Genomic DNA, 27,872 nt, shown 5'->3' with positions numbered 1-27,872 from the left:
TAACAGGCATATTTTTAATTGATTGAACTGATAATATAACTTTCTTAAACCAAACAAACATCTTGTTCTTTCAATCAAACAAAAGTTAATCATATTTATAGAAATCTCTGCTTAAAAAGTTTAACAGCTAGTGTGATCAATCATTACAAATATGCTTATTCAACACATGTGTGATTTAAAAAATGATAAGTTACCACTTCGAATACATGTTTTTATCACCAGTGAAATGTCATATGTTTGTTTAAAGAACCTGGTTTATAAAAGCTAAATCACAAACATCACATGATAATCTATGTTTTCCTCTTGCCAGCATGTTTTTACATATGTGTCACAGCATCATTTTAAAAATATTAATTTATTCTCACTATTGTGTATGCTTATATGTGTCTGTAAAGAACTTTTGCCATAAAAACATTTTATCACACACTTCAAACTTATGATTTGTCTTGCCAGTGTGTATTGTCATATGTCTTATAAGATTACTTCTTGCAGAAAATGCCTTATCACACACTTCACATTTATGATTCTTTACGCCAGTATGTGTTGTCACATGTATCAAAAGTTTTCTTCGTGTAGAAAACGCTTTGTTACACAGTTCACACTTATGATTCTTCTCACCAGTATGTATTGTCATATGTCTAATAAGACTACTTCCTGTAGAAAACACTTTATCACACACTTCACACTTATGAAGTTTTATCAGTTTTATCACCAAAGTGTGTATTGTCATATGTCCGATAAGAACTACCTCGTGTAGAAAGCACTTTATCACACACTTTCACATTTATAATTCTTCTCACCAGTGTGTGTTGTCATATGTATGATAAGACCACTACTACGTTGAGAAAAAATGCTTTATCACACACTTCACATTTATAATTCTTCTCACCAGTGTGTATTGTCATATGTTTGATAAGACTACTCCTTCCGTTGAGAAAAGGATTTATCACACACTTCACATTTATAATTCTTCTCACCGTAAATGTATTGCCATATGTGTGATAAGATTACCTTGTGTAGAAAACACTTTATCACACACTTTACACCTTTGTTTCTTCTCGCCAGTGTGTATTGTCATATGTACGATAAGACTACTTCCTGTAGAAAACGCTTTATCACATACTTCACACTTATGACTTTTATCACCAGTGTGTATTGTCATATGTCTGATAAGACTATGTCGTGTAGAAAGCGCTTTATCACATACTTCACACTTATGTTTTTTCATGCCAGTGTGTATAGCCATATGATTGATTAGATAAGTTTCTGTAGAAAACACTTTATAACACACTTCACACTCATGATGCAATTGGGATGATAACTTCTCACAAAGTGTGTCTTTACTGTCCACCATCTTGTCAGCTTGTATTTCTTTGCTAGAAGTAAGACCCTAAATAAAAGATAATAATATGTAATGTAACTTTATACATTTATTCAGAACATGCCACTTCTTATGTTTTACTGAAACATTTATAACTTCTTATATTTTACTTAAACGTTAATAAGTTCTTATATTTTGATTTAAACATTTATAACTTCTTATGTTTTACTTAACTATTTATAACTTCTTATATATTACTTAAACATTTACAACTTCTTATATTTTTACTTAAACATTTATAACTTCTTAGATATTACTTAAACATTAATAACTTCTTATGTTTTACTTAAACATTGAATAACTTATAGTATAAATCCATCATTACTGACACCTTAACTCAAGAAAGAATGTTGACAAAAGCGTTAATATATCAGGCTTTTCTTTTACCATAATCTACTGCGTTACCGACGCAGTAGCCAATATAATAGGAAAAGATAATTCATTTAATGAACATGCATTACAAGGTGTTGGGGTAGTGTCTGTTTTCAGACTATTTACATTGGTAAAAAAAAAGTGATTGGCAAACTCATTCCAGAGATCTTAGGGGTCCAACAAGCACTGGCCATGGGATTTGAACAAAGCACCATTGTACCCTATTGCTCATATGGACCGCACATTATAAGCACTGATGTTTCAGCAAAGGATTAATGCTGCAATAATCAATATGTAAATATTCACTATTGTCTTGTATTTCAATGAAGCAGAACTGACAGCTGAACAGGGTAAATATGTGATAATTTACATTGTTGGAAATATATGTATTTTCTGTGTAATGAAACTTGAAGTTTTGCCGTGTTGCAGTGTGTATTGGCTAACACATAAAAGATTTTCTAGTCATTTAACAGTGAAGTTTATAAATAATTGACTCAATTAGAATAACACAGTTGATGTGATTGTTGTTGTTGTTGAAGCTGCTTTGAACAGCAGTTAAATTAAGTTCAGTTTATAATGTCAGTGTCTAAAACTGCTATTTTCAGGCATGCATTTTGAAGCACCACAATATTTGGCTCTCCTATAGATGTAAATCAGCAATTCAAAGCATTAATTTGGACATTATGTTCTTTCTTTTTAGATATCAGACATACACCATAAATGACTCTTGATATTTTCTTTAACTTATGTTTTATATTTTTCAGATCTTGCAGTTACCAAAGCCTGGGGTTGTGTATAACCCTTAAGCTACAGTCTCACTTACATCCCAGCAGAGCCCCGGTAGACGTTCCGGGGTGATCCGGGAACAACCGGGGTAAACCTGGAACAACCGAGTAGATCCGTTAGTACATCCTTCTTTTACTACTTTTTAACTTTACTGCCTTGCGCAACATCCAGGGTGATCCGGGAACAATCCGGCATTCGACCCTGGATGGAATAAAATATTTAATATCACCAGGGTGGTCCGGAATGATCCGGAAAGGTATAGCTTTGCCGGCTTCATCCTTAGCTCTGTCGGGAACAACCGGGGTTATACCAGGGAAGCATCGTAGCTCTGTCGGCACAAATAGGGGATGATCCGGGAAATGGTAAAGCCGGTAAAGCTACGGTAGAGCCCCAGTAGATGCCGGCAGAGCCCCTGTAACTACAGGCAGAGCCCCAGAGGATAAAAGTAGAGCTACGGTCGATCCCGAGAGAGCCCCGGCAAAGCCCGGTTCATTTCAAAGAATAACGACAATTTGCGATTGTTTGCACTTGTTTGTATCAAAACCCTTCCAATTTCCCTTTTATCCAGTCTGGCATAAGGATTTTTAGAAAAATCATCATGAATTACTATTCTGGAACAATAGGTATTATATAAAATAAAATTTTTGAATCAATGTTATCATTTTCGGGCGTTTTCAATCCACCGGGGTTTTACCGGGGCTCTGCTTGGACCATCCTGGGCTCTGCGTAGGCTCTGTCTGGATCGACCAGGGCTCTACCTGGGTCAACCGGGGCTCTTCCATCTTCATCCAGGAACGACTGCGGAAACACCAGCATGAATGGTATCTTTACCTGGGCTCTGCCTAGATGATCCGGAGCGCATCCTGGGTGGTAAGTTGGGAACTACCATAGTGCTGCCGGGGTAAGTGTGACCGCAACAATAATTTCACCCAGGATCGTCCCGGTAACTTACCTGGATGGTCCTGGGCTCTGCCGGGAGTAAGTGAGACGGCAGCTTTACCTAATCCTGGTTCAGATCTATGGAAAACTCCTCCAGCTTAGTTTGGCTGCAGCTTTGTCAGGATACATTGAGAAGGTAACTGCTCCCAATGCTCGGGCAATATTTGGTTTATATTTTGTTGTATAACAAGAGAAAATTTCTCTAATTCTGACTATTTTAAGAAATATTTTCCGATAAACGTTAAGTACCGTGATATCAGGCTAGTCTACAATAATTACTACTTGAGTGGTGCCTTATTCACATTGCCTATAGAATTGAGCCCAAGTAAATAAAAGCTTACTTATTTTCTTAGCTCTTCGGGTTCTTAAAAAGAAGATTTTTAAAAATTTTACTATATGCATATAGGGAAAATCAATGACCCCCTGGGGCTGGGCCAACTTTGACCCCAGGGCTTTTATTTGAACAAACTTGGTAGACACCCATTAGAACATGTTTCATGCCAAATATCTAAGCTCTATCTCCTTGGGTTTTTTAAAAGAAGATATTTAAAGGTTTTTCTTTCGGTTGCCATGGCAACCAGAGTTCTGCGTGGAATTAAATTCTTTGAACGGTATAGATGGATACCGAAAATAAGCTATTTTCGCGAAAATAAGATATCGCTACGAAAATAAGATTTATTTTTGAAATAGTGCATTTATCTAATTAAATAATTATGTAAGTTATATATTTATGCATTCTTTGTGTGATTTTACAGCAAATTAAAAATTTTAGAACCAAAAAAAATATCTAAAAAAGTACAGTTTGAGCCGAAAATACATACGTACGAATATAGCTCAAATCGCCGTGTGAGCGAAAATAAGATCGGGTCTGCGAAAATAAGATTTATTTTTTAATATTATGCATTAAAATGCATTTTTGTTGTTATTAAATGATTTGTATGAATAAAATTATAAAAAAATGAAATATTTTGTAATGAAATATTAAACGTTTGTTCGGTAAATATGGTAAATATCCCAAATAGTATAGAAAGAAGGCATGCGAAAATAACCCAAGATGGCGACTACGAATATAAGATCATAACTTATAAAATTGTATTAATTGCAAAAGTAAATTTTCTCTTATAAAACAAGAAAAGCTAGTCACTGTGGAGTGAGAAAACCATCAAAATAAAAGCAAGAATTAACTAGTGCGAAAAAAAAAACACCAGAAACAACTACTACAAGAATAAGATCTACTGTATATAGAATATATACAAAAAGAAAATCTATACAATACTCTACGAAAATAAGATCTGTAAGTATGAACATTATGTACATATGAAAAAAAGGTTATACGAAAATAAGACCTCTTAGTAAATAATACCTGTATGAAAATAATATATGTATGAAAATACTTATACTTGCACGAAAATAAGATCCAATTGAAAATCATGATGATCTATACGAAAACAAGATCTGTAAACAATTAAAACCTGTATGAATTGATATTTGTTCGAAAACAAGATCTAATTGAAAATATGATTTTTGTCAAAATAAGATATATATACGAACAAATGTATTTGTAAGAACATAATATCTGTGTTAGAATGATACGAAAAAAAGATCAAAATCTATAGACAATAAGATATCTAGCTATATGAAAATAAAATATCAATATGGAAATGATTTATACCAAAATAAAAGATAATTTAAAATTCGTGTAATATAAAAATAATATCTACATTTAGTAAAAGATCAGTATGTAACTTTATTGCTTTAGTGCTTTAATTAGATAATGCACGGACAAGATCTTTTTATTTGAGAGAAGGAAAAAATTATACAACGTATAACACTAGTCCTATAATATGACGTCGCTTTGAGATATTTTTGCTTCTGGGCAAAGCAACGTCATATCGAAATTGCTCAAAAACCCATAGCATGTTCCGCCAGAAAATCGGGCGGAACGAAAAACAATGAAGACAGCGTGTATTTACATAAGTTTTGACCTATTTATGAACAAAACTAAAAAATAAATACCTTTTGTCAAAATAATTAAACTGTCACTTTCCGAAAAATCCATGATTAAATCCTCTCATGTATTTCGATTCTTTTTACAGCCGATAAACAAATGGCGGCCATAAAGTGCGCGAAATCTGATTGGCTAATTCAAATGCAAGCGTTTAACTGAGTCAGAACAATCTAACGGAATATTTTTTTAACGAAATAATTGCCCATGCACCGTCAGTGTGTTCGAATATATTTTTCCGTTTAATAAAATTTGAATCAATCTGTAAAGCACCTTGCTTAACCAGTATGGCTGATAGACAAAAATAGATTGATATTATATTTTATTTCAAATTGATAAGTACATTGTTTGAGAGTTTTTGCGTATGATTGAGCATGTAATTGAAAGAAAAGAAGATAAGCTTTTGAATAAAGCTTGAAAGGCAAGACAATATACATTTTTTGAATTTTTTATGATGCTATGCGTTTTTGAGCAATAACTATTAGACGTCAGGCTTGACCGACATAAACTATAACAAGCCTGTAACGTCTAATATATTGGACTACGTATAACACGTGCACATGGTTATCGGCAGCAATCAATGCGCTAATACATGTATATCATGTATATGTACAGTATGCCAATGTCTAATTTCTTATTTGTTTTTGTTTGTTTTTGTTTTCCTAAGTCGTTTTATCATTGGAATACATGCAATCAAGCCAAGATTTGAACTACTGCTTTCTTTGCAAAATGTACAGTAGGCCTATCAGATACTCAGAAAATGAACTTTCTCACCTTTAACCACGTGCTAAGTAAATCCATTCCTGCTTCGATTAAAATCCCATTGAATAACAATAAATTTTTGTTCACTCTCAACATCCATCGTTAATTTAACTATTATTGAACTTTCAATACTATGTACAGTAGAATTTTAACTGTACACTATCATTCAATAATAACTTCCATTTTGTGTATTGATTGACCTAATTTGTGCACAAACTTTTTTAACGGGACCTCGCAACAGTGCCCGTATGTAAACAATGACGTATTATTTACCACCTTCGCATTTCTATAGTCCGTTTCAAACTGGCATCGAGACACGAATACTTTTATGCGCGTGTGTATCTACCCCCCTTCAGGCGGTAGCTGTCTGTTTGTTGTTTTTCTTTTCTTTTTTCATCTCTCATTCTCCCATGATAATGATACAAATTAATTTTCCACTTACAAATATCTTAAAAATATTTTTGAACTGTATAGAAATTTATTGAATAAAACCATGTCATGTGTTAAATTAACTAATAATCACTACTGTTATGTATACTCATGTGTTGTATTGTATGTAACTTGAGTTAATAAAGATATGTTCTGTTCTGTTCAATACGATGATTGGATTATTGGATTTTCGCACTTATCGTAATTGACACACACTTATAAAAGCCCATCATTAAAGGTGTTTATTGGCGATTTATCACAGTCACCATATCAAAATATAGATATCTTATTTTTTTTACAGATTTTTGTTATCATACAGATATATTTATACACAGATCTTATTTTCGTTAAAGATTTTATTTTATAAAGACAGTCATTTTCATATAGAGTCGTTTTTCACATCATTCTGAGCCAGATATTATTATCATATAAATATTATTTTCGTACAAATCTTATTTTCGTATAAATCTTATTCGAAAACAGACATTATTTTCATACAGACCTTATTTTCGTATTGATCTTATATTCGTGGTATTATTTTCTTACAGATCTTATTTTTTTCGTATAGATCACATTTCCCATAGGATCTTATTTTCGTATATATAGTATTTTCATACAGGTAATATTTTTTACATATCTTATTTTCATATGTATCTTATTTTTGTAAGGATATTATTTTCATTTTACAGATCTTACATTTGTAAAAATCTTAGTCGAATACAGACATTATTTTCATACAGATCTTATTTTCGTATAGACTTATTTTCAATAGGATCTTATTTTCGTACATATAGTATTTCCATACAGGTTTTATTTTCAAATAAATATCAATTCATACATGTTTTAATTGGTTTACAGACCTTATTTACTAATAGATCTTATTTTCGTAACCTTATTTTCGTATTAATTAATTAACATTATTTTCATACAGCTTTTATTTCCTTACAGATCTTATTTTCGTAGAGTACTGTTTAGATGTTATTTTCGTACGGTACATATTCTTATATAGATTTAGATCTTATTTTCGTAGTTGTTGTTTCAGGTTATTTTTGCACTTGTTCTTTCTTTTATTTTGATACTTTTTCACCACAAACATTTCTTATCTTATAAGAGAACATTTAATTCTTAAAATTTATTTGCAAAATCATTAAAAATAAAGTTAATACTATTTTTTAATATAAGTTATGAACCATGTAAATCTTATATTGCCTATATTTTAGTAGACGCAATTTTGGTTATATGTTCATGAATGCGTTCTTTCTATACTAAATTTGAAATATTTTCCCACGGATTTATATGTACCATATTTGCCGCACAGACGTCTTATTTTTCATAACAAAACATTTCAATCTTTATTATTTCATTCATACAAATCATTTGATAACACCAAAAAATACGTTTAAATACATTATATCAAAAATAAATCTTATTTTCGTAGACCCGATCTTATTTTCGCTTTACACGGCAATTTGAGCTATTTTCATACGATGGTATTTTGGACTCAAACTTCACATTTAAATTTTTTTTTTGGTTCTGAAATTTATTATTTCATTCAAACAAATCAAATATTAACAGCAAAAATACGTTTTTAATACATTATATCAAATATAAATCTTATTTTCGTAGACCCGATCTTATTTTCGCTTTACACGGCAATTTGAGCTATTTTCGTGAGAGTATTTTCGGCTCAAACTTCACTTTTTAAAATATTTTTTTTGTTCTGAAATTTTAATTTGCTGTAAAATCATTCAATGAATGCATAAGTATATTACTTACATAATTATTCAAACAGATAAATGCACTATTTCAAAAATAAATCTTATTTTCGTAGCCGCGATCTTATTTTCGCGAAAATAGCTTATTTTCGGTATCCATCTATACCCTTCTTTGAACAATTTTTAAAGGTGACCACCAAAGGAACATTCCTGTGAAGTTTGGATGAAATTGGCTAAGTGGCTTATGAGGAGATGTCATTTAAAGTAAAAGTTTACGGACGGACGACGGACCGACACCGAACGAAAAGGACCGACACCGAACGAAAAGCTATCAGAAAAGCTCATCCTTTGTGACAGGTGAGCTAAAAAATAGTTTTCTCGTTAAAAATCGTATACTTGCCGAGAGAAATACCTTTAACGTTGATTGGCACTGTAACAATATACCAGACGTACTCATGGATGAATAACAACATTAATTGAAACTAAATCTGTAAGTATTGAACCTTTATACCGAAACCTTCAGTGCAAATGACGATCACATATCAAAGGGGAGTAACTACGCAGTGATCTCCCCTTATCAGTACAGAGGGTCATTCGCTAGGTACGAGGACACTAAATTCGCCTTCAGTTCCATTATAGTGTTTTTTGTTTTGTTTTTTTATTTTTGCTTATAAACGCTTTTAGAGCTCAAGTTTCCTTTGAAATGTAAATGCTGAATTTACAGCAACTACATGTACATTGCTTTTGTGAAGATAGTTACATGTATTGAGCATTAGTTCTTCGCATAACAGACATTAATATCTATATATTATGATGATGGCGCTAAGATATTATGTGGTAGGATCTTGTGAGATAAAAAGATCATATTTAGTATATATGTGTTTTGGAGATTTCAAATACATATAGACATAAAGGCTAAAACTATTCTGAAGAACTTCTTTAAACATGGCATGTTGTCAGAATGTATCATATGTTTCATGCTTAATATCTAAGCTCTCGCTCTTTGGTTTTTTAGAAGAAGATTTTAAAAGTTTTTACTATACACATATAAAAAGAAAATCAATGATGGCCCGCTGGGCGGGCAAATTTTGACCGAGGGCTTTTATTTGAACAATCTAGGTAAACTCACTAGAAGAAGTTTCATGCTAATTTCTAAGCTCTCGCTGTCTTGGTTTTTTAAAAGAACTGTTTAAGTTTTTACTATATACATATGTTGTGGTTTTGAAAAAATATGTTAATAGGTGTTTCTAAAAAACAGAAGCAGGCCTTGATCCCACTTGGCACCATTGTTGTGGTGTTGAACATAATTAAGCCTTATGTTTTCTGTAAATATAGCTATAAATTTAGTTATCTATTACCTAATATTTACTTTTTAATGTTCTTAGTTTGCTCAGTAGTACTCTTTTATGGGGAAAAATCTAATCGTAAAGGACGACACCACTCTTTGAATGCAAAGGGAAATAAAACACAAATGTTGAATGAATTTAAATCAACCAAATTTTTAATGAACTAAGTTTTTATTTACACTTAACTAAAAGTTACTTAAAGCCAAACAAGTTGACAAAAATTAATGTACTTTGATATAAATTGTTTGTAATTGAGCAAAAATATGATGATCAAAATAAACTAGTGAATAAAAGATTTAAACCAGTTTAAAGTTGTTTATACTGTTATAAATGAAAATATGAAAAATAACCTTAATGATTCTGTGCTGTTTAACTTAAATAAATCTTAATAGTAGCAATCCCTGTTTTAATATATATCAACAAAAATAAAGATCTACTAAATCAAGGTGACTGCATGCCACTTAAACAAAGAAAAAAGATTAATTAATCTTAGTTAATTCTGTAAAAAATAATTACTTAAATTACTTACAAATTTATCAAAAATATTTCAGTGAATTTAGATAATCTCTCAGGTTCATTTAAATGCCAAAGTGCCTAAAATAAATTAAATAATTAATTCATCAACCTTAGAGAGCTTTAAGAGATGTTACGTTTCCAAAAATTAGCAGCAAAATGTCAAATTCCCTGAGATGCTAATACAAATGGACTTCTGAATCCCAGAGAGAGCTAGCATCTACCTAAAAGTGGCACTGTATGAAACGATTTATCTGACTGGTCAAATTACAGCCAACCAGAATTTACTTAACAAATGCTCTAGGCTCATCACTACTTTACATAACTATTCTAAAAATAGATTATGATTCATGGAGAAGTTTAACATGAAACAATATTTACATTTTCTACAAAAGTTGATAATTATGACTTATTAATACAGTTATCAAAAGAATCAAACTACTACTAAGAAACTTAACTTATTTACAAACATATATAAATGCTAAATTAAAAATATGTATCTCACTTAGTTTAAAGTCCAGTATATGTGAAAGTAGAACCATTCTATGTTGTATACAAGTAAAATGGTTTCCTGCAGGGAACATTTTTTAATGATATAAAGATATTTCATTTAACTATTTTCAACATTGTTTGGGGGATAAATAAACGTTTGTATAAGGAATATAGCTGACAATAATCAATATTTATAGCAGAAGGTCTTTTGAAACTGGTGACCGTTGAAGACCCCGAGACCGGAAAAGGTTGAACATAAACAATTATTTCTTATTAAGAAAATGATTAAATACCATTTTCTGAATAATTCCGAGCAAAAAAAATTTAAAGGAAAAACACAAGTTTACACAGAAAATATCTCTATTTAGTATGGCAGGTGCCATTACAAATATTTTAATTTTGTAGATTTTCAGTATAAACAATTTATTGTTTGTAAAATATGAGATAGTATACAGTATATTAAAGAAACATTGATAATTTTCAAATACATTTTTTCACCATTAAACGGTAAAATAATTATAGAAAATTAGAAATGTCACGTAATAGTTTTTTGTTGTTAATTAGGCGTAATTCGGACTAATTCCCTAGAGGTAAATCCGTAACCTACCGGCAAACTGTATTTAGCTGAGTTTTCGAAAAGGTCAATAATTAACCAATCATGTACGGTTTACAGATCACATGCTCCTCCATGTACCGAAAACAGGTCACGTGCTCCTCCATGCCTCAAAAGTTAACTGCATACTATACCCTGTGATCTTCAGACCGCAGGGAATAAGTCTTAGGCCATGCTAAGTTAATAACTGTTAAAGAGTGTATCAAGAAGTTCTACAAAGTTACTTAATACAACTATAATCAACATTAAACTAGTGAATGGTAAGAATGAAATGTCTATAAAATAATACATGTTCAATAGGATTTAATACACACTTCACACTTATGTTTCTTCTTGCCAGTGTGTACCTTCATATGACTGATAAGGCTTCTTTGTGTAGAAAACCCTTTATCACACACTGCCCACTTACATGTATGTTTTTTATTGTCAGTGTGTATTTTCATATGCCTGATAAAATAACTTTTATCAGAAAATGCTTTATCACACACTTCACACTAATGATTCTTCTCATCAGTGTGTATTGTCATATGCCTAATTAGATCACTTCCTGTTGGAAATGCTTTATGACACATGTCACACTTATATCCTTTCTCACCAGTGTGGATTGTCAAATGCCTAATAAGAGAACTGCTTTGAGAAAATACTTTATCACAAATGTCACACTTACATCTTTTCTCTCCAGTGTGTATTGCCATATGTGTGATAAGAATATTTTGAGTAGAAAATGCTTTATAACAGACTTTACATTTATAATTCTTCTCGCCAGTATGCATTGCCATATGTGTGATAAGATTATTTCGTGAGGAAAGTGCTTGATCACACACTTCGCATTTATAAGTCTTCTTGCCAGTGTGTTTTGCCATATGTCCGATAACACTACTTTTTGTAGAAAAGGCTTTACCACATACTACACACTTATGATTTTTCTCGCCAGTGTGTATTGTCATATGATTGTTAAGATTACTTCCTGTAGAAAAGGCTTTATCACATATTATACACTTATGTTTTTTCTCGCCAGTGTGTATTGTCATATGTCTGGTTAAGATGACCCCGCTGAGAAAATGCTTTACCACAGAATTTACACTTATGTTTTTTTTCGCCAGTGTGTATTGTCATATGTATGGTAAGATGACCCTGCTGAGAAAATGCTTTACCACAGAATTCACACTTATGATTTTTCTCACCAGTGTGTGTTGCCATATGATTTATAAGATTATTTCCTGTAGAAAACGCTTTATCACATACTTCACATTTATGTTTCTTCTCACCAGTGTGTATTGTCATGTGTGAGATGAGATGACGTTGTGCAAAAAATGCCTTATCACACAATTCACATTTATAATTCTTCTCGCCAGTATGTATTGCCATATGTGTGATAACAGTGCTTCGTGCGGTAAATGCTTTATCACACACTTCGCATTTATAATTCTTCTCGCCAGTGTGTTTTGCCATATGTGTGATAACACTACTTTTTGTAGAAAAGGCTTTATCACATACTACACACTTATGATTTTTCTCGCCAGTGTGTATTGTCATATGATTGTTAAGAATACTTCCTGTAGAAAAGGCTTTATTACATACTACACACTTATGTTTCTTCTCGCCAGTGTGTATTGTCATATGTCTGATAAGACCATGTCGTGTAGAAAACTCTTTATAACACATTTTACACCTATGTTTCTTCCCGCCAGTGTGTATTGTCATATGTCTGGTAAGATTACCTCCTGTGGAAAGGGCTTTATCACATACTTCACACTTGTGTTTTTTCATTCCAGTGTGTATTGCCATATGATTGATAAGATAAGTTTCTGTAGAAAACTCTTTATAACACACTTCACACTCATGATGCAATTGGGATGATAACTTCTCACAAAGTGTGTCTTTACTGTCCACCATCTTGTCAGCTTGTATTTCTTTGCTTCAATTAAGACCCTAAATAAAAGATAACAATTTATCACACAATTCACAAAAAACTAATATTTATAAATTTTACCATTTAAGACTTCTGCAAATTTTGTTTATTATGTCCAAATATCATTTTTAAAATTCTAAGATGATTAAAATGTTTTCAGTTATTTACTTTAACAATTACTCATTCTTCTGTATCCGATAAACACAAGAATGTTGAACAGAAGATGAGGGGCTATATGTTTTGCTAATGTCTGGCGGTCGGTCTGTCTGTCTGAAGACCACTTGGCTTCCGCTGATTATCAGTTGAAAACTATTTACCACAAAGTCATCATATTTCACTTGTATCATAGTTTGGAGACCTTTCTGTTGAAAATGTGTCGGGGTTAAATCGTATACATATACATGCACAGTGAGTTAACTGGAGTGCGGGTATTAGTTACCCGCACTCCAGAGCATGCCCATTGATTGGCTCATTTTTGCTGGGGTTTACATATTGTGACGGCAGAGAAAGGGAAAGCGACAGAAATGTCATATTCAGATGTTCGTTGATTGGTTCATTTTAGCCGGGGTTTCATATTGTGACAACAGGGAACGTGCTTTTATGTTTGACTATGATACAAAAGAGAAAGAACACCAAAACACTCGGCAATCTGATTAATACTCGGGGGCTACGCCCCCTCGTACAAATCAGATAGCCTCGTGTTTTGGTGCTCTTTCTATTACATATTGGTTAGTCGTATAAAGTAAATAACCCCAACTGATTTGTTTTCTAGTTCAAAGCTCAAGGTCACGTGTCTGAAATGTCAGAATGATATTTGCTTATTGTCTTAAAAACTATTAATCACAAAGTTAGTCTTCATATTTCACATATTGCTTAGTCTAAAAAGATGTTTCAATATTTATCAATGTAGAACAGTAACTAAATTTTTCTATTATTTTGGTTTGTATCATGTTTTCACAGTCAATTAAAATATGTTATAACCCGTGTGAAAAAAACTCCTGTTTTACAACTGTAAGACGACTGAAAAACACCTGTTTTTGTAGAAATACAGGATTTAGGGACCTGTGTTTGCAGAATTTGACATTTTGACTAAGAAATACAGGTGTATTTTAACAATTATACAGGTGTATTTTTGAGACAATACCTGTGTTTTAGATGTTCACATGTAATTCTGATACTTAGAAAATATTGAGCTGATATTTTGTGCTGAAAATAATCTAAGTCCAAAACTACAACTGTATTTTTCAATGATAAAGATGTACAATTCACACTTAGAAAATCTTTTAGAGAAATTGTTCTTATTTAAATACTGTAATATCTTTGATGCAATTGTACAATCTGCATGCACATTATCTACACTTAGGATTTAATTCTTAACATTATGTAAGCAACTTTGAACTAAGAGTGCTATCTTAATTTGAATATATATGTACATTCATGTATATGATTATTTAGTTTTAAAATATATGAGATAGTTCACATAAGCCTGTCCTTGTTGTTCTTTTAAGTATAAAAAGAACAACAACAAAAACTACAACAACAACAAACTGGTACATGTTCTTATTCAAGACTCCAAATTTGCAGACAATTATGAGTTATTCTTCACTCTGTAAAGTTAATTGTTATGAAATAAACTCATACATTAAGCTCTCTTAATCTAGTTTGTAATATAAATGACCTGTTGATAATTTCTTACAAGTAGGATAAATAAATAAACACAGCCTCTACTACTCTACAATGATTTTACACAACTGACCGATTTTTCACCATGTACTGACCAATCTGATCTGTTTTCCCACCATAAATTCTGCTACAGTCCAGACTCTTCCATTTGATTTTTTTTTGGGGGGGGGGGAAACAACTTTATAGATTTTAAATGAAGTCTGTTTAGAAGCCGACATTGCAAAGTTATCTTAAAAAAACTTATTATGACTTTGAAATTCTACATTACACTTTTTTGTTCTCATATGTTTATTTGATTGTGAAAGTAAAATGATGGGTGCTTTGACTGTGGAATACCCTGTTAGTGTTTCATTAAAAAAAATCGTTTACTTAATACCGTGAGAATACCTTTATTAAATAAGGTTGAGTGTCACTGTAACAATATACCAGACGTAATCATGGACAAATTACAGCATTAAATAAAACTAAATATATAAGTATTAAACCTTTGTTACCTGATAATCTAGTGAAACAAGTTCTTAAAACTTTTCAGTGCAAATGACGAACATAAATCAAAGGGGAGTAACTACGCAGTGATCTTCCCTTATCAGTACTGAGGGTCATTCGCTAGGTACGAGGACACTAAATCTGCCTATAGTGCAATTATATAGTGTGTTTTTTTTTATATATATATTTTTGCTTAGCTTATGTTGTACTGTTGTAAACTTGCCGACATGAAATAAAACTCATCTTATACAGTATAGCAATAGGAAGTTGCTTGACGTACGGGCCCGGCCCATAAGGTTATCCAAAAGAACCAGCTATACATTCATGAGCTGTGACTCTTCAGTTATTTAATCAATGTTATATAAATATGTCCTTCCAGAAAAAATTGACCTGTGTGATATTATTTCTTATATGGACTGTTCCTCAGTATTCAGTGTTATGACATGGACAGATGAAGACATCTTGTGTCCTCTTTTTGCAACAGTTCTTTAGATGTTTCCAGTGATTGCATAACTGAAAGTCACATTGAGGGGACGGTATACTTTGCAGACGACTTTGCAGACAAGTTAAACATAGGGGGATAAATTGCAGACAAGTTAAATAAAGAAGGATTTTAGATTTTGCAGACAATATAGATTATATAGGGGGGTGTTTAATCCCTTGTCAAAAGGTGTGAATGGATAAAAAAATATTCTGCACATCAAAGACGCCGCCAAATGATGTGAACAGTCACAGCTAGGTAATCTGGTAATGTAACAAGAGCTGTCCGTAAGACAGCGCGCTCGACTTTTTTATTGCTTGCCAATAAAAAAAGTTTTTGCAGTAAAAGGCAATACAAGAATCTCTATTTTTAAAGTGAACAATGGCCATGAGCATTAAGATATTTAGTGAAGAATTATTTTACTGAATTGTGTGATACCCTTGTCCACCAATCAAATAGGCGAGATAAAATGTGAAATATGCATATACTACTGATTTTAATTTCAAGTACAAAAAGAGAAAAATAACTAGTTGTTTGATACCCTTGAATATTACAGCAATGTTTATATGACATAATTTATGGTAAAGTGAACAAGTGGATAGGAATGAATTTTTTTAGATTTTTTTAAGTTTTTTAGTGCTTGCCTATAATACAAAACATTGACAGTTAAGGGCCATAATTCAAATAAAATCTTTGACAGAATTACCTTCTCCTGGACATGTTTGGGAATCATGATTGTAAACAAGTATTCCAACTTTCAAATTAATATCTCAAACAGTTCAGTCAAAAAGTGGACTGGTACTAAAAACTTAACCAAGATTCTAAGTCGATAAAAGGCCTTAATTTTTAAAACAAATCCTTGACAGAGTTACCTTCTCTTGCGTACAGATGGGGGTAATGATGTGAAATAGCATTAAAAGTTTCAAAGCAATATCTCAAAGGGTTAAGGCAATAAGTGGATTTTACCCATATTCAATGTATTTTCTAAGTCAAAAAGGGGCATAATTCTGTCAAAAACCTTGACAGAGTTATGTCCTCTTGTCTGTTGATGAAGGTCGTGATGGTAAACAAGTATGGTCAGTTTCAAAGCAATACCTCCAATGGTTTTGAAATAAAGTGAGGTGGTACAAAAAACTTAACCAAGCTCAATACACTTTCTAAGTCAAAAAAGGGCCATAATTCTGTCAAAAACCTTGACAGAGTTATGTACTCTTGTCTGTAGATGGAGGTTATGATGGTGAACAAGTATGGTAAGTTTCAAAGCCATACTTGTAATACTTCTGAAATAAAGTGGGGTGGTACGAAAAACTTAACCAAGGTGTGACGCCAACGCCGACGCCGACGCCGGGGCGAGTAGGATAGCTCCCCTTTTCATAGAAAAGTCGAGCTAAAAAATCAAAATTGAAAATCGTTGTCTATTAATGTGTCTGAAATGAAATGTTTGTCTGTTGAAACAAAAATTGAAACGTCTGTGCACTGCACTGCACTTCTCCTTATCATGCTTGACCATTGTATGAAGTTGTTTTGAATTCCAACCAGTAGTTTTTAAGTTATGCTCCGGACAAGGAAAAGTAACAAAGGGCAATAACTCTGTAATTAGTGAATATAGAGTTATGGTTCTTGTGCACTGCACTTCCTCTCAATGTGCTTGAACATTGTATGAAGTTGTATTGATTTCAAATCATTAGCCTTAAAGTTATGCTCTGGACAAGGAAAATGAAACGGACGTCTGGACCGACCGACCGACCACCGGGTGACCAAACTTCGCTTTTGGGGGTATAATGATAAAATAAAGATAACAGAGAGGCATATTGTTTAATCAATCAAACTAAAAAACTGATAAAATAACTTTCTTAAACCAAACATACATCTTGTTCTTTCGATCAAACAAAAGTAAAATCATAATAGAGAAAGCTCTGCTTAAAAAGTTCAACGACTAGTCTATATTTAGCTCAATGGTGCTAATTCAACATGTGTGATTTAACAACATTTCTTTTAAAAATAGGATTTGTTACCTGTGAACTTAAAATATATGTTTTATCACCAGTGTGTAATGCCATATATTAGTTTTAAGAACCATGTTGGAAAAGCTTAATGACACACTGAACATCTATAGTTTTCACTAACCAGCGTGTCACAGTATTATTTACTTATTCTCACCAGTGTGTGTTGTAATATTTGTGATGAGATGAGTATGTTGAGAAAAAACTTTATCACACATGCCGCATTCATGTTTTTTCTCGCCAGTGTGTATTGTCATATGTCTGATAAGATTACTTGATGCAGAAAACTCATTATCACATACTTCACACTTTATGTTTCTTCTCGACAGTGTGTATCTTCATATGACTGAAAAGACTTCTTTTTGTAGAAAATACTTTATCACACACTGCGCACTTATGTTTTTTTATTGCCAGTGTGTATTTTCATATGCCTGATAAGACAACTATTATCAGAAAATGCTTTATTACATACTTCACACTTATGATTCTTCTCGCCAGTGTGTATTGTCATATGCCTAATAAGATTACTTCCTGTATGAAACGCTTTATGACACATTTTACACTTATATCTTTTCTCGCCAGTGTGGATTGTCATATGCTTAATAAGAGAACTGCTTTGAAAAAAAGCTTTAGCACAAATGTCACACTTATATCTTTTCTCGCCAGTGTGTATTGCCATATGTGTGATAAGAGTATTTTGTGTACAAAATGCTTTATCACATACTTCACATTTATAATTCTTCTCGCCAGTATGTATTGCCATATGTGTGATAAGATAACTTCGTGAAGAATATGCTTTATCACACATTTTGCATTTATAATTCTTCTTGCCAGTGTGTTTTGCCATATGTTCGATAACACCACTTTTTCTAGAAAAGGCTTTATCACATACTACACACTTAAATTTTTTCTCGCCAGTGTGTATTTCCATATGCCTGATAAGATTACTTTTATCAGAAAATGCTTTATCACATACTACACACTTATGTTTTTTCTCGCCAGTGTGCATTGTCATATGTCTGGTAAGATGACCCCTGTGAGAGAATGCTTTACCACAGAATTCACACTTATGATTTTTCACACCAGTGTGTGTTACCATATGTGTGATAACACTAACTTGTGTAGAAAATGCTTTATCACACACTTCACATTTATAATGCTTCTCACCAGTGTGAATTGCCATATGATTGCTAAGAATACTTCTTGTAGAAAAGGCTTTATCACATACTTCACACTTATGTTTTTTCTTGCCAGTGTGTATTGTCATATGATTGTTAAGATTACTTCCTGTAAAAAACGCTTTATCACATACTACACACTTATGATTTTTCTCGCCAGTGTGTATTGTCATATGACTGTTAAGATTACTTCCTGTAAAAAACGCTTTATCACATACTACACACTTATGTTTTTTCTCGCTAGCGTGTATTGTCATATGTCTGGTAAGATGACTCCGTTGAGAAAATGCTTTGCCACAGAATTCACACTTATGTTTTTTCTCGCCAGTGTGTATTGTCATATGTCTGGTCAACTTTCTCCGATGAGAAAATGCTTTACCACAGAATTTACACTTATGATTTTTCTCACCAGTGTGTGTTGTCATATGGGTCATAAGAATACCTTGTGTAGTAAATGCTTCATCACATACTTCAAATTTATGTTTCTTCTCGCCAGTATGTATTGCCATATGTCCGATAACACTACTTTTTCTAGAAAATGTTTTATCACATACTACACACTTATGTTTTTTCTCGCCAGTGTGTATTGTCATATGTCTGGTAAGATGACTCCGTTGAGAAAATGCTTTACCACAGAATTCACACATATGATTTTTCTCACCAGTGTGTATTGTCATATGTCTGGTAAAACGACTCCGTTGAGAAAATGCTTTACCACAGAATTCACACATATGATTTTTCTCACCAGTGTGGGACATTGTCATATGTCTGGTAAAATGACTCCGTTGAGAAAATGCTTTACCACAGGATGTACACTTATGATTTTTCTCACCAGTGTGCATTGACATATAAGAATATCTTGTGTTGTAAATGCTTTATCACATACTGCACATTTATGTTTCTTCTCAGAAGTGTGTATTGCCATTTGTGAGATGAGATTACTTTGTGCAGAAAATGCTTTACCACTTACTTCACATTTATATTTTTTTTTGCAAGTATGTGTTGTCACATTTCTTTGTGGTTTCTTTGTGTAGTTAACACTTTATAACATACTTCACACTTATGACTTTTATCACCAGTGTGTACTGTCATATGTCTGATAAGACTATGTCCTGTAGAAAGCGCTTCATCACATACTTCACACTTGTGTTTTTTCATGCCAGTGTGTATTGCCATATGACTGAAGTTTCTGTAGAAAACACTTTATAACACACTTCACACTCATGATGCAATGGAGGTTAAAATTTCTCACAAAGTGTATCTTTACTGTCCACCATGTTGTCAGCTTGTATTCCTTTGCTTCAATTTAGACCCTAAATAAAAGATAACAATTTATCACAAAATTCACAAAAAACTGATATTTAAAATTTTATATCATTTTAGACTTCTGCAGATTATGTTTATTTTGTCCAAATATTATTTTTAAAATTCAAATATGATTAAAATGTTTTCAGTTATTTACTTTTACAATTACTGAGAAATATCAAGTCATTCTTCTATATCTGATAAACACAAAAATGTTGAACAGAAGATGACGGGGGTATATGTTTTGCTAATGTCTGGCAGTCAGTCTGTCAGTCTAAAGACCACGTGGTTTTCGCTGATTATCAGTTGAAAACCATTTACCACAAAGTCATCATATTTCACATATTGGTTAGTGGTATAAAGTAAATAACCCCCATTGATTTGTTTTCTAGTTCAAAGCTCAAGGTCATTTGTGTCTGAAATAACAGAATGATATTTGCTCATTGTCTTAAAAACTATTAATCACAACGTTTTCATATTTCACATATTGCTTAGTCGTAAAAAGATGTTTCAATATTTATTGATGTAGAACAATAACTAATTTTTTTTATTATTTTTGTTTGTATCATATATAATAAGCAAATGTATAAGAAAACAAGTTAGAAAGAAACATATTAATAATTTTTCGAGATAAAGGATTTTTATGTCTTAAGCCAAACTGGGCATTGTCACCAGTTTGTAGTGTTAGATGCATGTATATCATATAAAACATGAAATGGCCGTATGCAGTATGTGGTTGTGATGAGTAAATTGTGCGGCTGAAAGTTTGCAGGTCTAAGTGTATTGGAAACCAAAAATGTGTCGCTGCCGATGGGTTTTAAATTATAATGTATAGTCAGTTCCTATGATATCAAGGGTTCTATGCTATCACAGTAACTGTTATTTATATTTTCTGTGACTGCTAGTAAAAGAAACACATGTTGATGTTACTATTTTCCAAACTTACACACAAAATCGCATAGCATTTGCAATAAATTTAATTTTGTGAATAATGAATATAATCATGAAAATAAAAACTATTTTATAATATCTTCATATTTGACTACTATTTTCCTTGATTGTTTTCACACAGTCAATTAAAATATGTTATAATTCCTAATCCTGACATAAGATCTCTTATCCTGACATAAGATCTGTTCATATAGTTTCAATTTTATTATACAATTAAGTAGGTTAACTTTTGGAAATTTAACACAAGTTAATTTGAAGATTTTCAATCCTTCCATGATTGCATTTTTGGGGATTACTGTGATACCATAGTAACTTTCTCTAAAATCACCCAAAATGGCAGAAAACATATCATTGATTGACAGATTTTTCATATAACAAGATATTTTTGGCAATTTTCTTAAGTAAAAAAATGAACAGTAATCCATAAATTATGGCCATACCTTTCACTTATTTATCTTTTTTACCAATCATGTGTCTTCAGTTATTTAATCAATGTAATATAAATATGTCCTTCCAGAAAAAAAATGACCTGTGTGATATTATTTCTTATATGGACTGTTCCTCAGTATTCAGTGCTATGACATGGACAGATGAAGACATCTTGTGTCCTCTTTTTGCAACAGTTCTTTAGATGTTTCCAGTGATTTCATAACTGAAAGTCACATTGAGCCCATTAAGTGAACACCAGAAAAACAAAGTTTTTTAGTTCTTTTTGTTGAAGAAGTTTACATACACAACATTTTTCATCATCTGAAATACCTGAAAATTTTTCAGAGCTTTGTATCTTTCTGTCCCAGTTTAGAGTCAGAGCTAGCAACCACTTTTTGACATAATCATTTATGTACCTTATTTGTTTCACCTTTGCCACTACTGGTTGGGGACCACCAAAATCGGACTACCACCAAACCCAGATGGCCCGTTAAATGTTTAGTTTAGTATTTTCTTTATTCAGTGGTTATCAGTCACTTTTTTTTATTAACAATAAATGCATATTTCTTTTCAAATTAAGTAAATGATTTTATTTCAACCTCAATAAATGGTAATATTTTAATGTGGCGACACGAAATTCCTAAATATACCCAAATACACCCAAATATACTCAAATATAGGAATATTTATTTTTGTTTGTATAAAATATAGATTATAATGAGAAATAAATAAATATTTATTGAACATAATATGACTTAGCCTGCTATAATTTTCATTCATTCCATTGAAATGGACAGTTAGGATGTTGTAAGAAAATAAAGTTGTGACATTTGCTTATCTACTATACAGCATAGGTTCTTTATGAATGTACTTCCAATTTTAAATCAAGATATGATATTTGTTGTATGTCTTAAGGTGTAATTTTGTTGAAATTTCATATCATATACAAATGTCAATGTTATTTAAAAATTAGCTTTAATGGTGTATACATATAGAGTTATAGACTGTATTTTAGTTCAAACCACAATGATATGGAAATGTATATTTGGGTACAGTATGGTTGATTAGCAAAACCCGCGGTGAGCGTACTGTATCTTAGTGAAAGCTTAAATTGTATTCATGATTAAAACAGCACTTTTTTGGTATAAAACATTTATTTTTAGTATAATTGGGCAATATTTGTTTAGGCAATATTTGGGTGTATTTGGGCAATATTTGGGCAATATTTGGGTATTTCGTGCTGCCCATTTTAATGTCTATTTCAAGAATGTTGACATTGAAATTTGGGGGTCAATAAAGCAATGCCTGACCTCATATACCAGCTATAATCATTTACAGAGTAAACAATAGAATATCCAAAACTTCAGCATTTGTTGTTCCGTTAAATAAGGTTGAGTGTCACTGTAACAATATACCAGATGTACTCATGGACAAATTACAGCACTAATTGAAACTAAATCTATAAATATTAAACCTTTGTTACCTGATAATCTAGTGAAACAAATTCTTAAAACTTTCAGTGCAAATGACGATCATAAATCAAAGGGGAGTAACGAATCCGGGTCAGCTCGGCCCTAAAACGTACTCGGCCCCGAGTCAGCTCGGCCCTATTCCAACTCGGCACGGGTCAACTCGGCCCACTTTTCAATTATTAATATTTAGGTTGGTGTTATCACTATTTATTGTAATTATTTTGTAATACACGGATTGACAGTTTCCGAACTAGCAGCAGACAGGCTTTTCTTATCAGTAGATTGTGTATCTCACTGTATTTCTGACTCGTGGTAGGTTTAATCTTAAATTTAAATACCTTCAGTGTCAAACAATGTGTTGAAATATATAGAGGAAGCTGAGATCACCAGCTTTTAATTATGTAATAAATTTTAAAATCGGACATTTAATAGCCCCAAACTAGCGATTTAAACACGGCTAAATTTTGCAGACAGAAAGAGAGAGTTTATAAATAAAACAAAGAGCAAACAGTGCTTTATATTAAAATTATTGATTTATATTCTAAATATACTTTATTTCGGCAGAAGTACAATGTATAATTATATAATAATGATATATTTCTTATCATTCATTTACCTTAACAACATGCAAAGCAAAGTTAATACGTTATATATTTTTGTGAAGTTGGCCGAGTTGACCCGTACGTGCCGAGTTGACCCGTGCCGAGTGGTATAGGGCCGAGTTGACTCTTTTCCGGAGTAAGTACGAAGTGATCTTCACTTATCATTACAGAGGGTCATTCGCTATGAACGAGGACACTGAATCCGCCAATAGTTCAATTATATAGTGTTTTTTTTTTTTCTTAAATATTTTTTGCTTAGCTTAATTATGTTGTACTGTTGTAAACTTGCCGACATGAAATAAAACTTATCTTATACAGTATAGCAATAGGAAGTTGCTTGACGTACGGGCCGGGCCCATAAGGCTATCCAAAAGCTCCAGCCATACATGAGTCACGTATGGCTAGCCAGGACAAACTATTGTCTAGCATCACAATGGCATAGCAATGAACAACATTGAATAAACATTCGTTTTTTATCATCAACGTAAAGATTAAATTATGTGACTTGTAAACACCGATCGTTCTTTAAAGATATAAATTGACAAACAGCTATCTTAAATAAAAGAATTACATGCAATAACTATGTCAGGGTTTAACATAATATTTTAAATGTTACCTATTTGTATTATCTGAGGCTGATTCATTAATATTTGTTAGCATATTTTGGCATACTGATTAATAAAAGAAAGTGTGTTTAGAAATAAGTTAAGACATTAATATTATGATAACAGTGAAAGATGAAGAAAGGGATTTCATTTGAATTTGTATTCCCTTTAATATTTATATTATTATCTGGTGTTTAAAGACACCAAACATTGACAATCATTTAAAGCTGACGTTGATTTTTATGATTCATGTTTCTGGTTGTAAGAGTCGGCCATGTCTCACACTACGTACAGACCATTTATCAATAGTAATAAGTAATAAAACAATCAAATAGGCAGTAAACACTCATTAACAAATAAATATTTTGAATATATATATATATCATGGTCATAAATAAGAGAATTTCAATTCTCATTTAAATATGTATTTTATAAAATATATCTTGTGTTCAATGATGATTGAGAATTATACTTTTTCAATGAAATGTTTCAGTTAGTTTGATACTGAAAAAGTGTAATAATGTGTGAGCATAATAAATGTCTATAATAATATTTTTTTTGAGAATTATCATGTAAGCCAAGAATCAAAGTATGAAAGAAACAGCTGCAATCACCGTGTTCATCACTATTTCTTTATGTAATTTACAACATTAATAGTTTGAAAAATATATTCTCCGTTATACATTGATAAGCTAGCAAGCTTAACAGAATCATTTTTATTGTCTGAAATTTCTTATATTTGTATATGACGGTTCCCTGTAGGTTTTGAATTGTTAGTGAATCAGTAATTCTTTGTTCATCGTTTGTTAAGTGATTATGTAAACAAGAGCCACCGCCGGGCGGGTGCAACGCTCGACTTTTTATTTTTTCTAAAATCAAACAAAGAAATATTTGAACAAATCTTTAACGTTTCCTTTTTATAAATTTCATCAGTCTGTCTTATCAACCACCGGGTGACTCCTATATACCCCTCAAGCTTCGTTTTTGGGGGTATAATAATAAAATAAAGATAACAGACAGGCTTATTGTTTAATTAATCAAACTGAAAAACTGATAAAATAACTTTCTTAAACCAAACAAACATCTTGTTCTTTCGATCAAGCAAAAGTAAAATCATAATAGAAAACTCTGCTTAAAACGTTAAACAACTAGTGCGATCACAGATATGTATACAATCTATATTTAGCTCCATGGTGCTAATTCAACATGTGTGATTTAACAACATTTCTTTTAAAAAAAGGATTGGTTACCTGTGAACTTCAAACATATGTTTTTATCACCAGTGTGTAATGCCATATATTAGTTTAAAGAACCATGTTGGATAAGCTTAATGACACACTTTACATCTATGTTTTTCACTCACCAGCATGTTTGCTATATGTGTCACAGTATTATTTACTTATTCTCACCAGTGTGTGTTGTCATATGTGTGATAAGATGAGTATGTTGAGAAAAAGCTTTATCACACATGCCGCATTCATGTTTTTTCTCGCCAGTGTGGTTGTCATATGTCTGATAAGATTATTTGATGCAGAAAACCCATTATCACATACTTCACACTTTATGTTTCTTCTTGCCAGTGTGTACCATCATATGACTGATAAGACTTCTTTGTGTAGAAAATGCTTTATCACACACTGCACACTAATGTTTCTTATTGCCAGTGTGTATTTTCATATGCCTGCTAAGATAACTATTATCAGAAAATGCTTTATTACACACTTCACACTTATGATTCTTCTCGCCAGTGTGTATTGTCATATGCCTAATAAGATTACTTCCTGTAGGAAACGCTTTATGACACATGTCACACTTATATCTTTTCTCGCCAGTGTGGATTGTCATATGCCTAATAAGAGAACTGCTTTGAGAAAATGCTTTATCACAAACGTCACACTTATATCTTTTCTCGCCAGTGTGTATTGCCATATGTGTGATAAGAGTATTTTGTGTAGAAAATGCTTTATCACATACTTCGCATTTATAATTCTTTTCGCCTGTATGTATGTCATATGTATGACAAGAGAAGTTCGTGAGGAAAATGCTTTATCACACACTACACATTTATAATCCTTCTCGCCAGTATGTATTGTCATATGTATGATAAGAGAATTTCGTGAGGAAAATGCTTTATCACACACTTCACATTTATAATTCTTCTCGCCAGTGTGTTTTGCCATATGTCCCATAACACTACTTTGTCTAGAAAACGCTTTATCACATACTACACACTTATGATTTTTCTCGCCAGTGTGTATTGTCATATGATTGTTTAGATTACTTCCTGTAGAAAAGGCTTTATCACATACTACACACTTATGATTTTTCTCACCAGTGTGTATTGTCATATGTCTGGTAAGATTACTCCGTTGAGAAAATGCTTTACCACAGAATTTACACTTATGATTTTTCTCACCAGTGTGTGTTGCCATATGGGGGATAAGAATACCTCGTGTAGAAAAGGCTTTATCACATACTACACACTTATGATTTTTCTCACCAGTGTGTACTGTCATATGTCTGATAAGATTACTTCCTGTAGAATATGCTTTATCACATACTACACACTTATGTTTTTTCTGGCCAGTGTGTGTTGTCATATGTATGGTAAGATTACCTCGTGTAGAAAACGCTTTATAACACACTTTACACCTATGTTTCTTCTCGCCAGTGTGTATTGTCATATGTCTGATAAGATTACCTCGCGTGGAAAGCGCTTTATAACATATTTCACACTTGTGCTTTTTCATGTCAGTGTGTATTGCCATATGACTGATAAGATAAGTTTCTGTAGAAAACGCTTTATAACACACTTCACACTCATGATGCAATTGAGATGATAACTTCTCACAAAGTGTGTCTTTACTGTCCACCATCTTGTCAGCTTGTATTTCTTTGCTTCAATTAAGACCCTAAATAAAAGATAACAATTTATCACACATTTTACTTGCATAATTCACAAAAAACTAATAGTTTACAAATTTTACCATTTTAGACTTCTGCAGATTCTGTTTATTTTTTCCAAATATTATTTTTAAAATTCTAAGATGATTAAAATGTTTTCAGTTATTAACTTTTACACTTACTGAGAAATATCAACTCATTCTTCTGTATCTGATAAACACAAGAATGTTGAACAGAAGATGACAGGGTATATGTTTTGCTCATGTCTGACGGTCGGTCTGTCCGTCTGAAGACCACGTGGCTTCCACTGATTATCAATTAAAAACTATTTACCACAAAGTCTTCATATTTCACATATTGGTTAGTCGTATAAAGTAAATCACCCCTACTGATTTGTTTACTAGTTCAAAGCTCAAGGTCACAGGTGCCTGAAATGTCAGAATGATACTTGCTCATTGTCTTTAAAACTTTTAATCAAAAAGTCTTCATATTTCACATATTGGTTAGT

General features: G+C 32.1%; 1 protein-coding gene and 1 pseudogene across 1 annotated transcript; both read right to left on the bottom strand.

Moving 5' to 3' along the window:
* Positions 1-23,908, bottom strand: LOC132735389 (zinc finger protein 260-like; annotated as a pseudogene).
* LOC132735379 (zinc finger protein 91-like) lies at positions 17,717-27,814 on the bottom strand. The gene is made up of 2 exons (XM_060722322.1): positions 26,310-27,814; positions 17,717-19,892 (listed from the first exon to the last, which is right to left on the bottom strand). The coding sequence occupies exons 1-2, from the start codon at positions 27,334-27,336 to the stop codon at positions 18,313-18,315; spliced, it is 2,607 nt and encodes an 868-aa protein (XP_060578305.1). The 5' UTR covers positions 27,337-27,814; the 3' UTR covers positions 17,717-18,312.
* Between the last annotated feature and the right edge of the window lie 58 nt (positions 27,815-27,872).

The sequence above is a fragment of the Ruditapes philippinarum genome, unplaced genomic scaffold (assembly GCF_026571515.1).
Source record: "Ruditapes philippinarum isolate M1 unplaced genomic scaffold, ASM2657151v2 ctg814_1_1_1_1, whole genome shotgun sequence".
In the NCBI taxonomy this organism is placed as follows: Eukaryota; Metazoa; Mollusca; class Bivalvia; order Venerida; family Veneridae; genus Ruditapes; species Ruditapes philippinarum.
The sequence above is the reverse complement of the archived record's forward strand: the minus strand, read 5'-3'. Positions and strand labels throughout refer to the sequence as shown.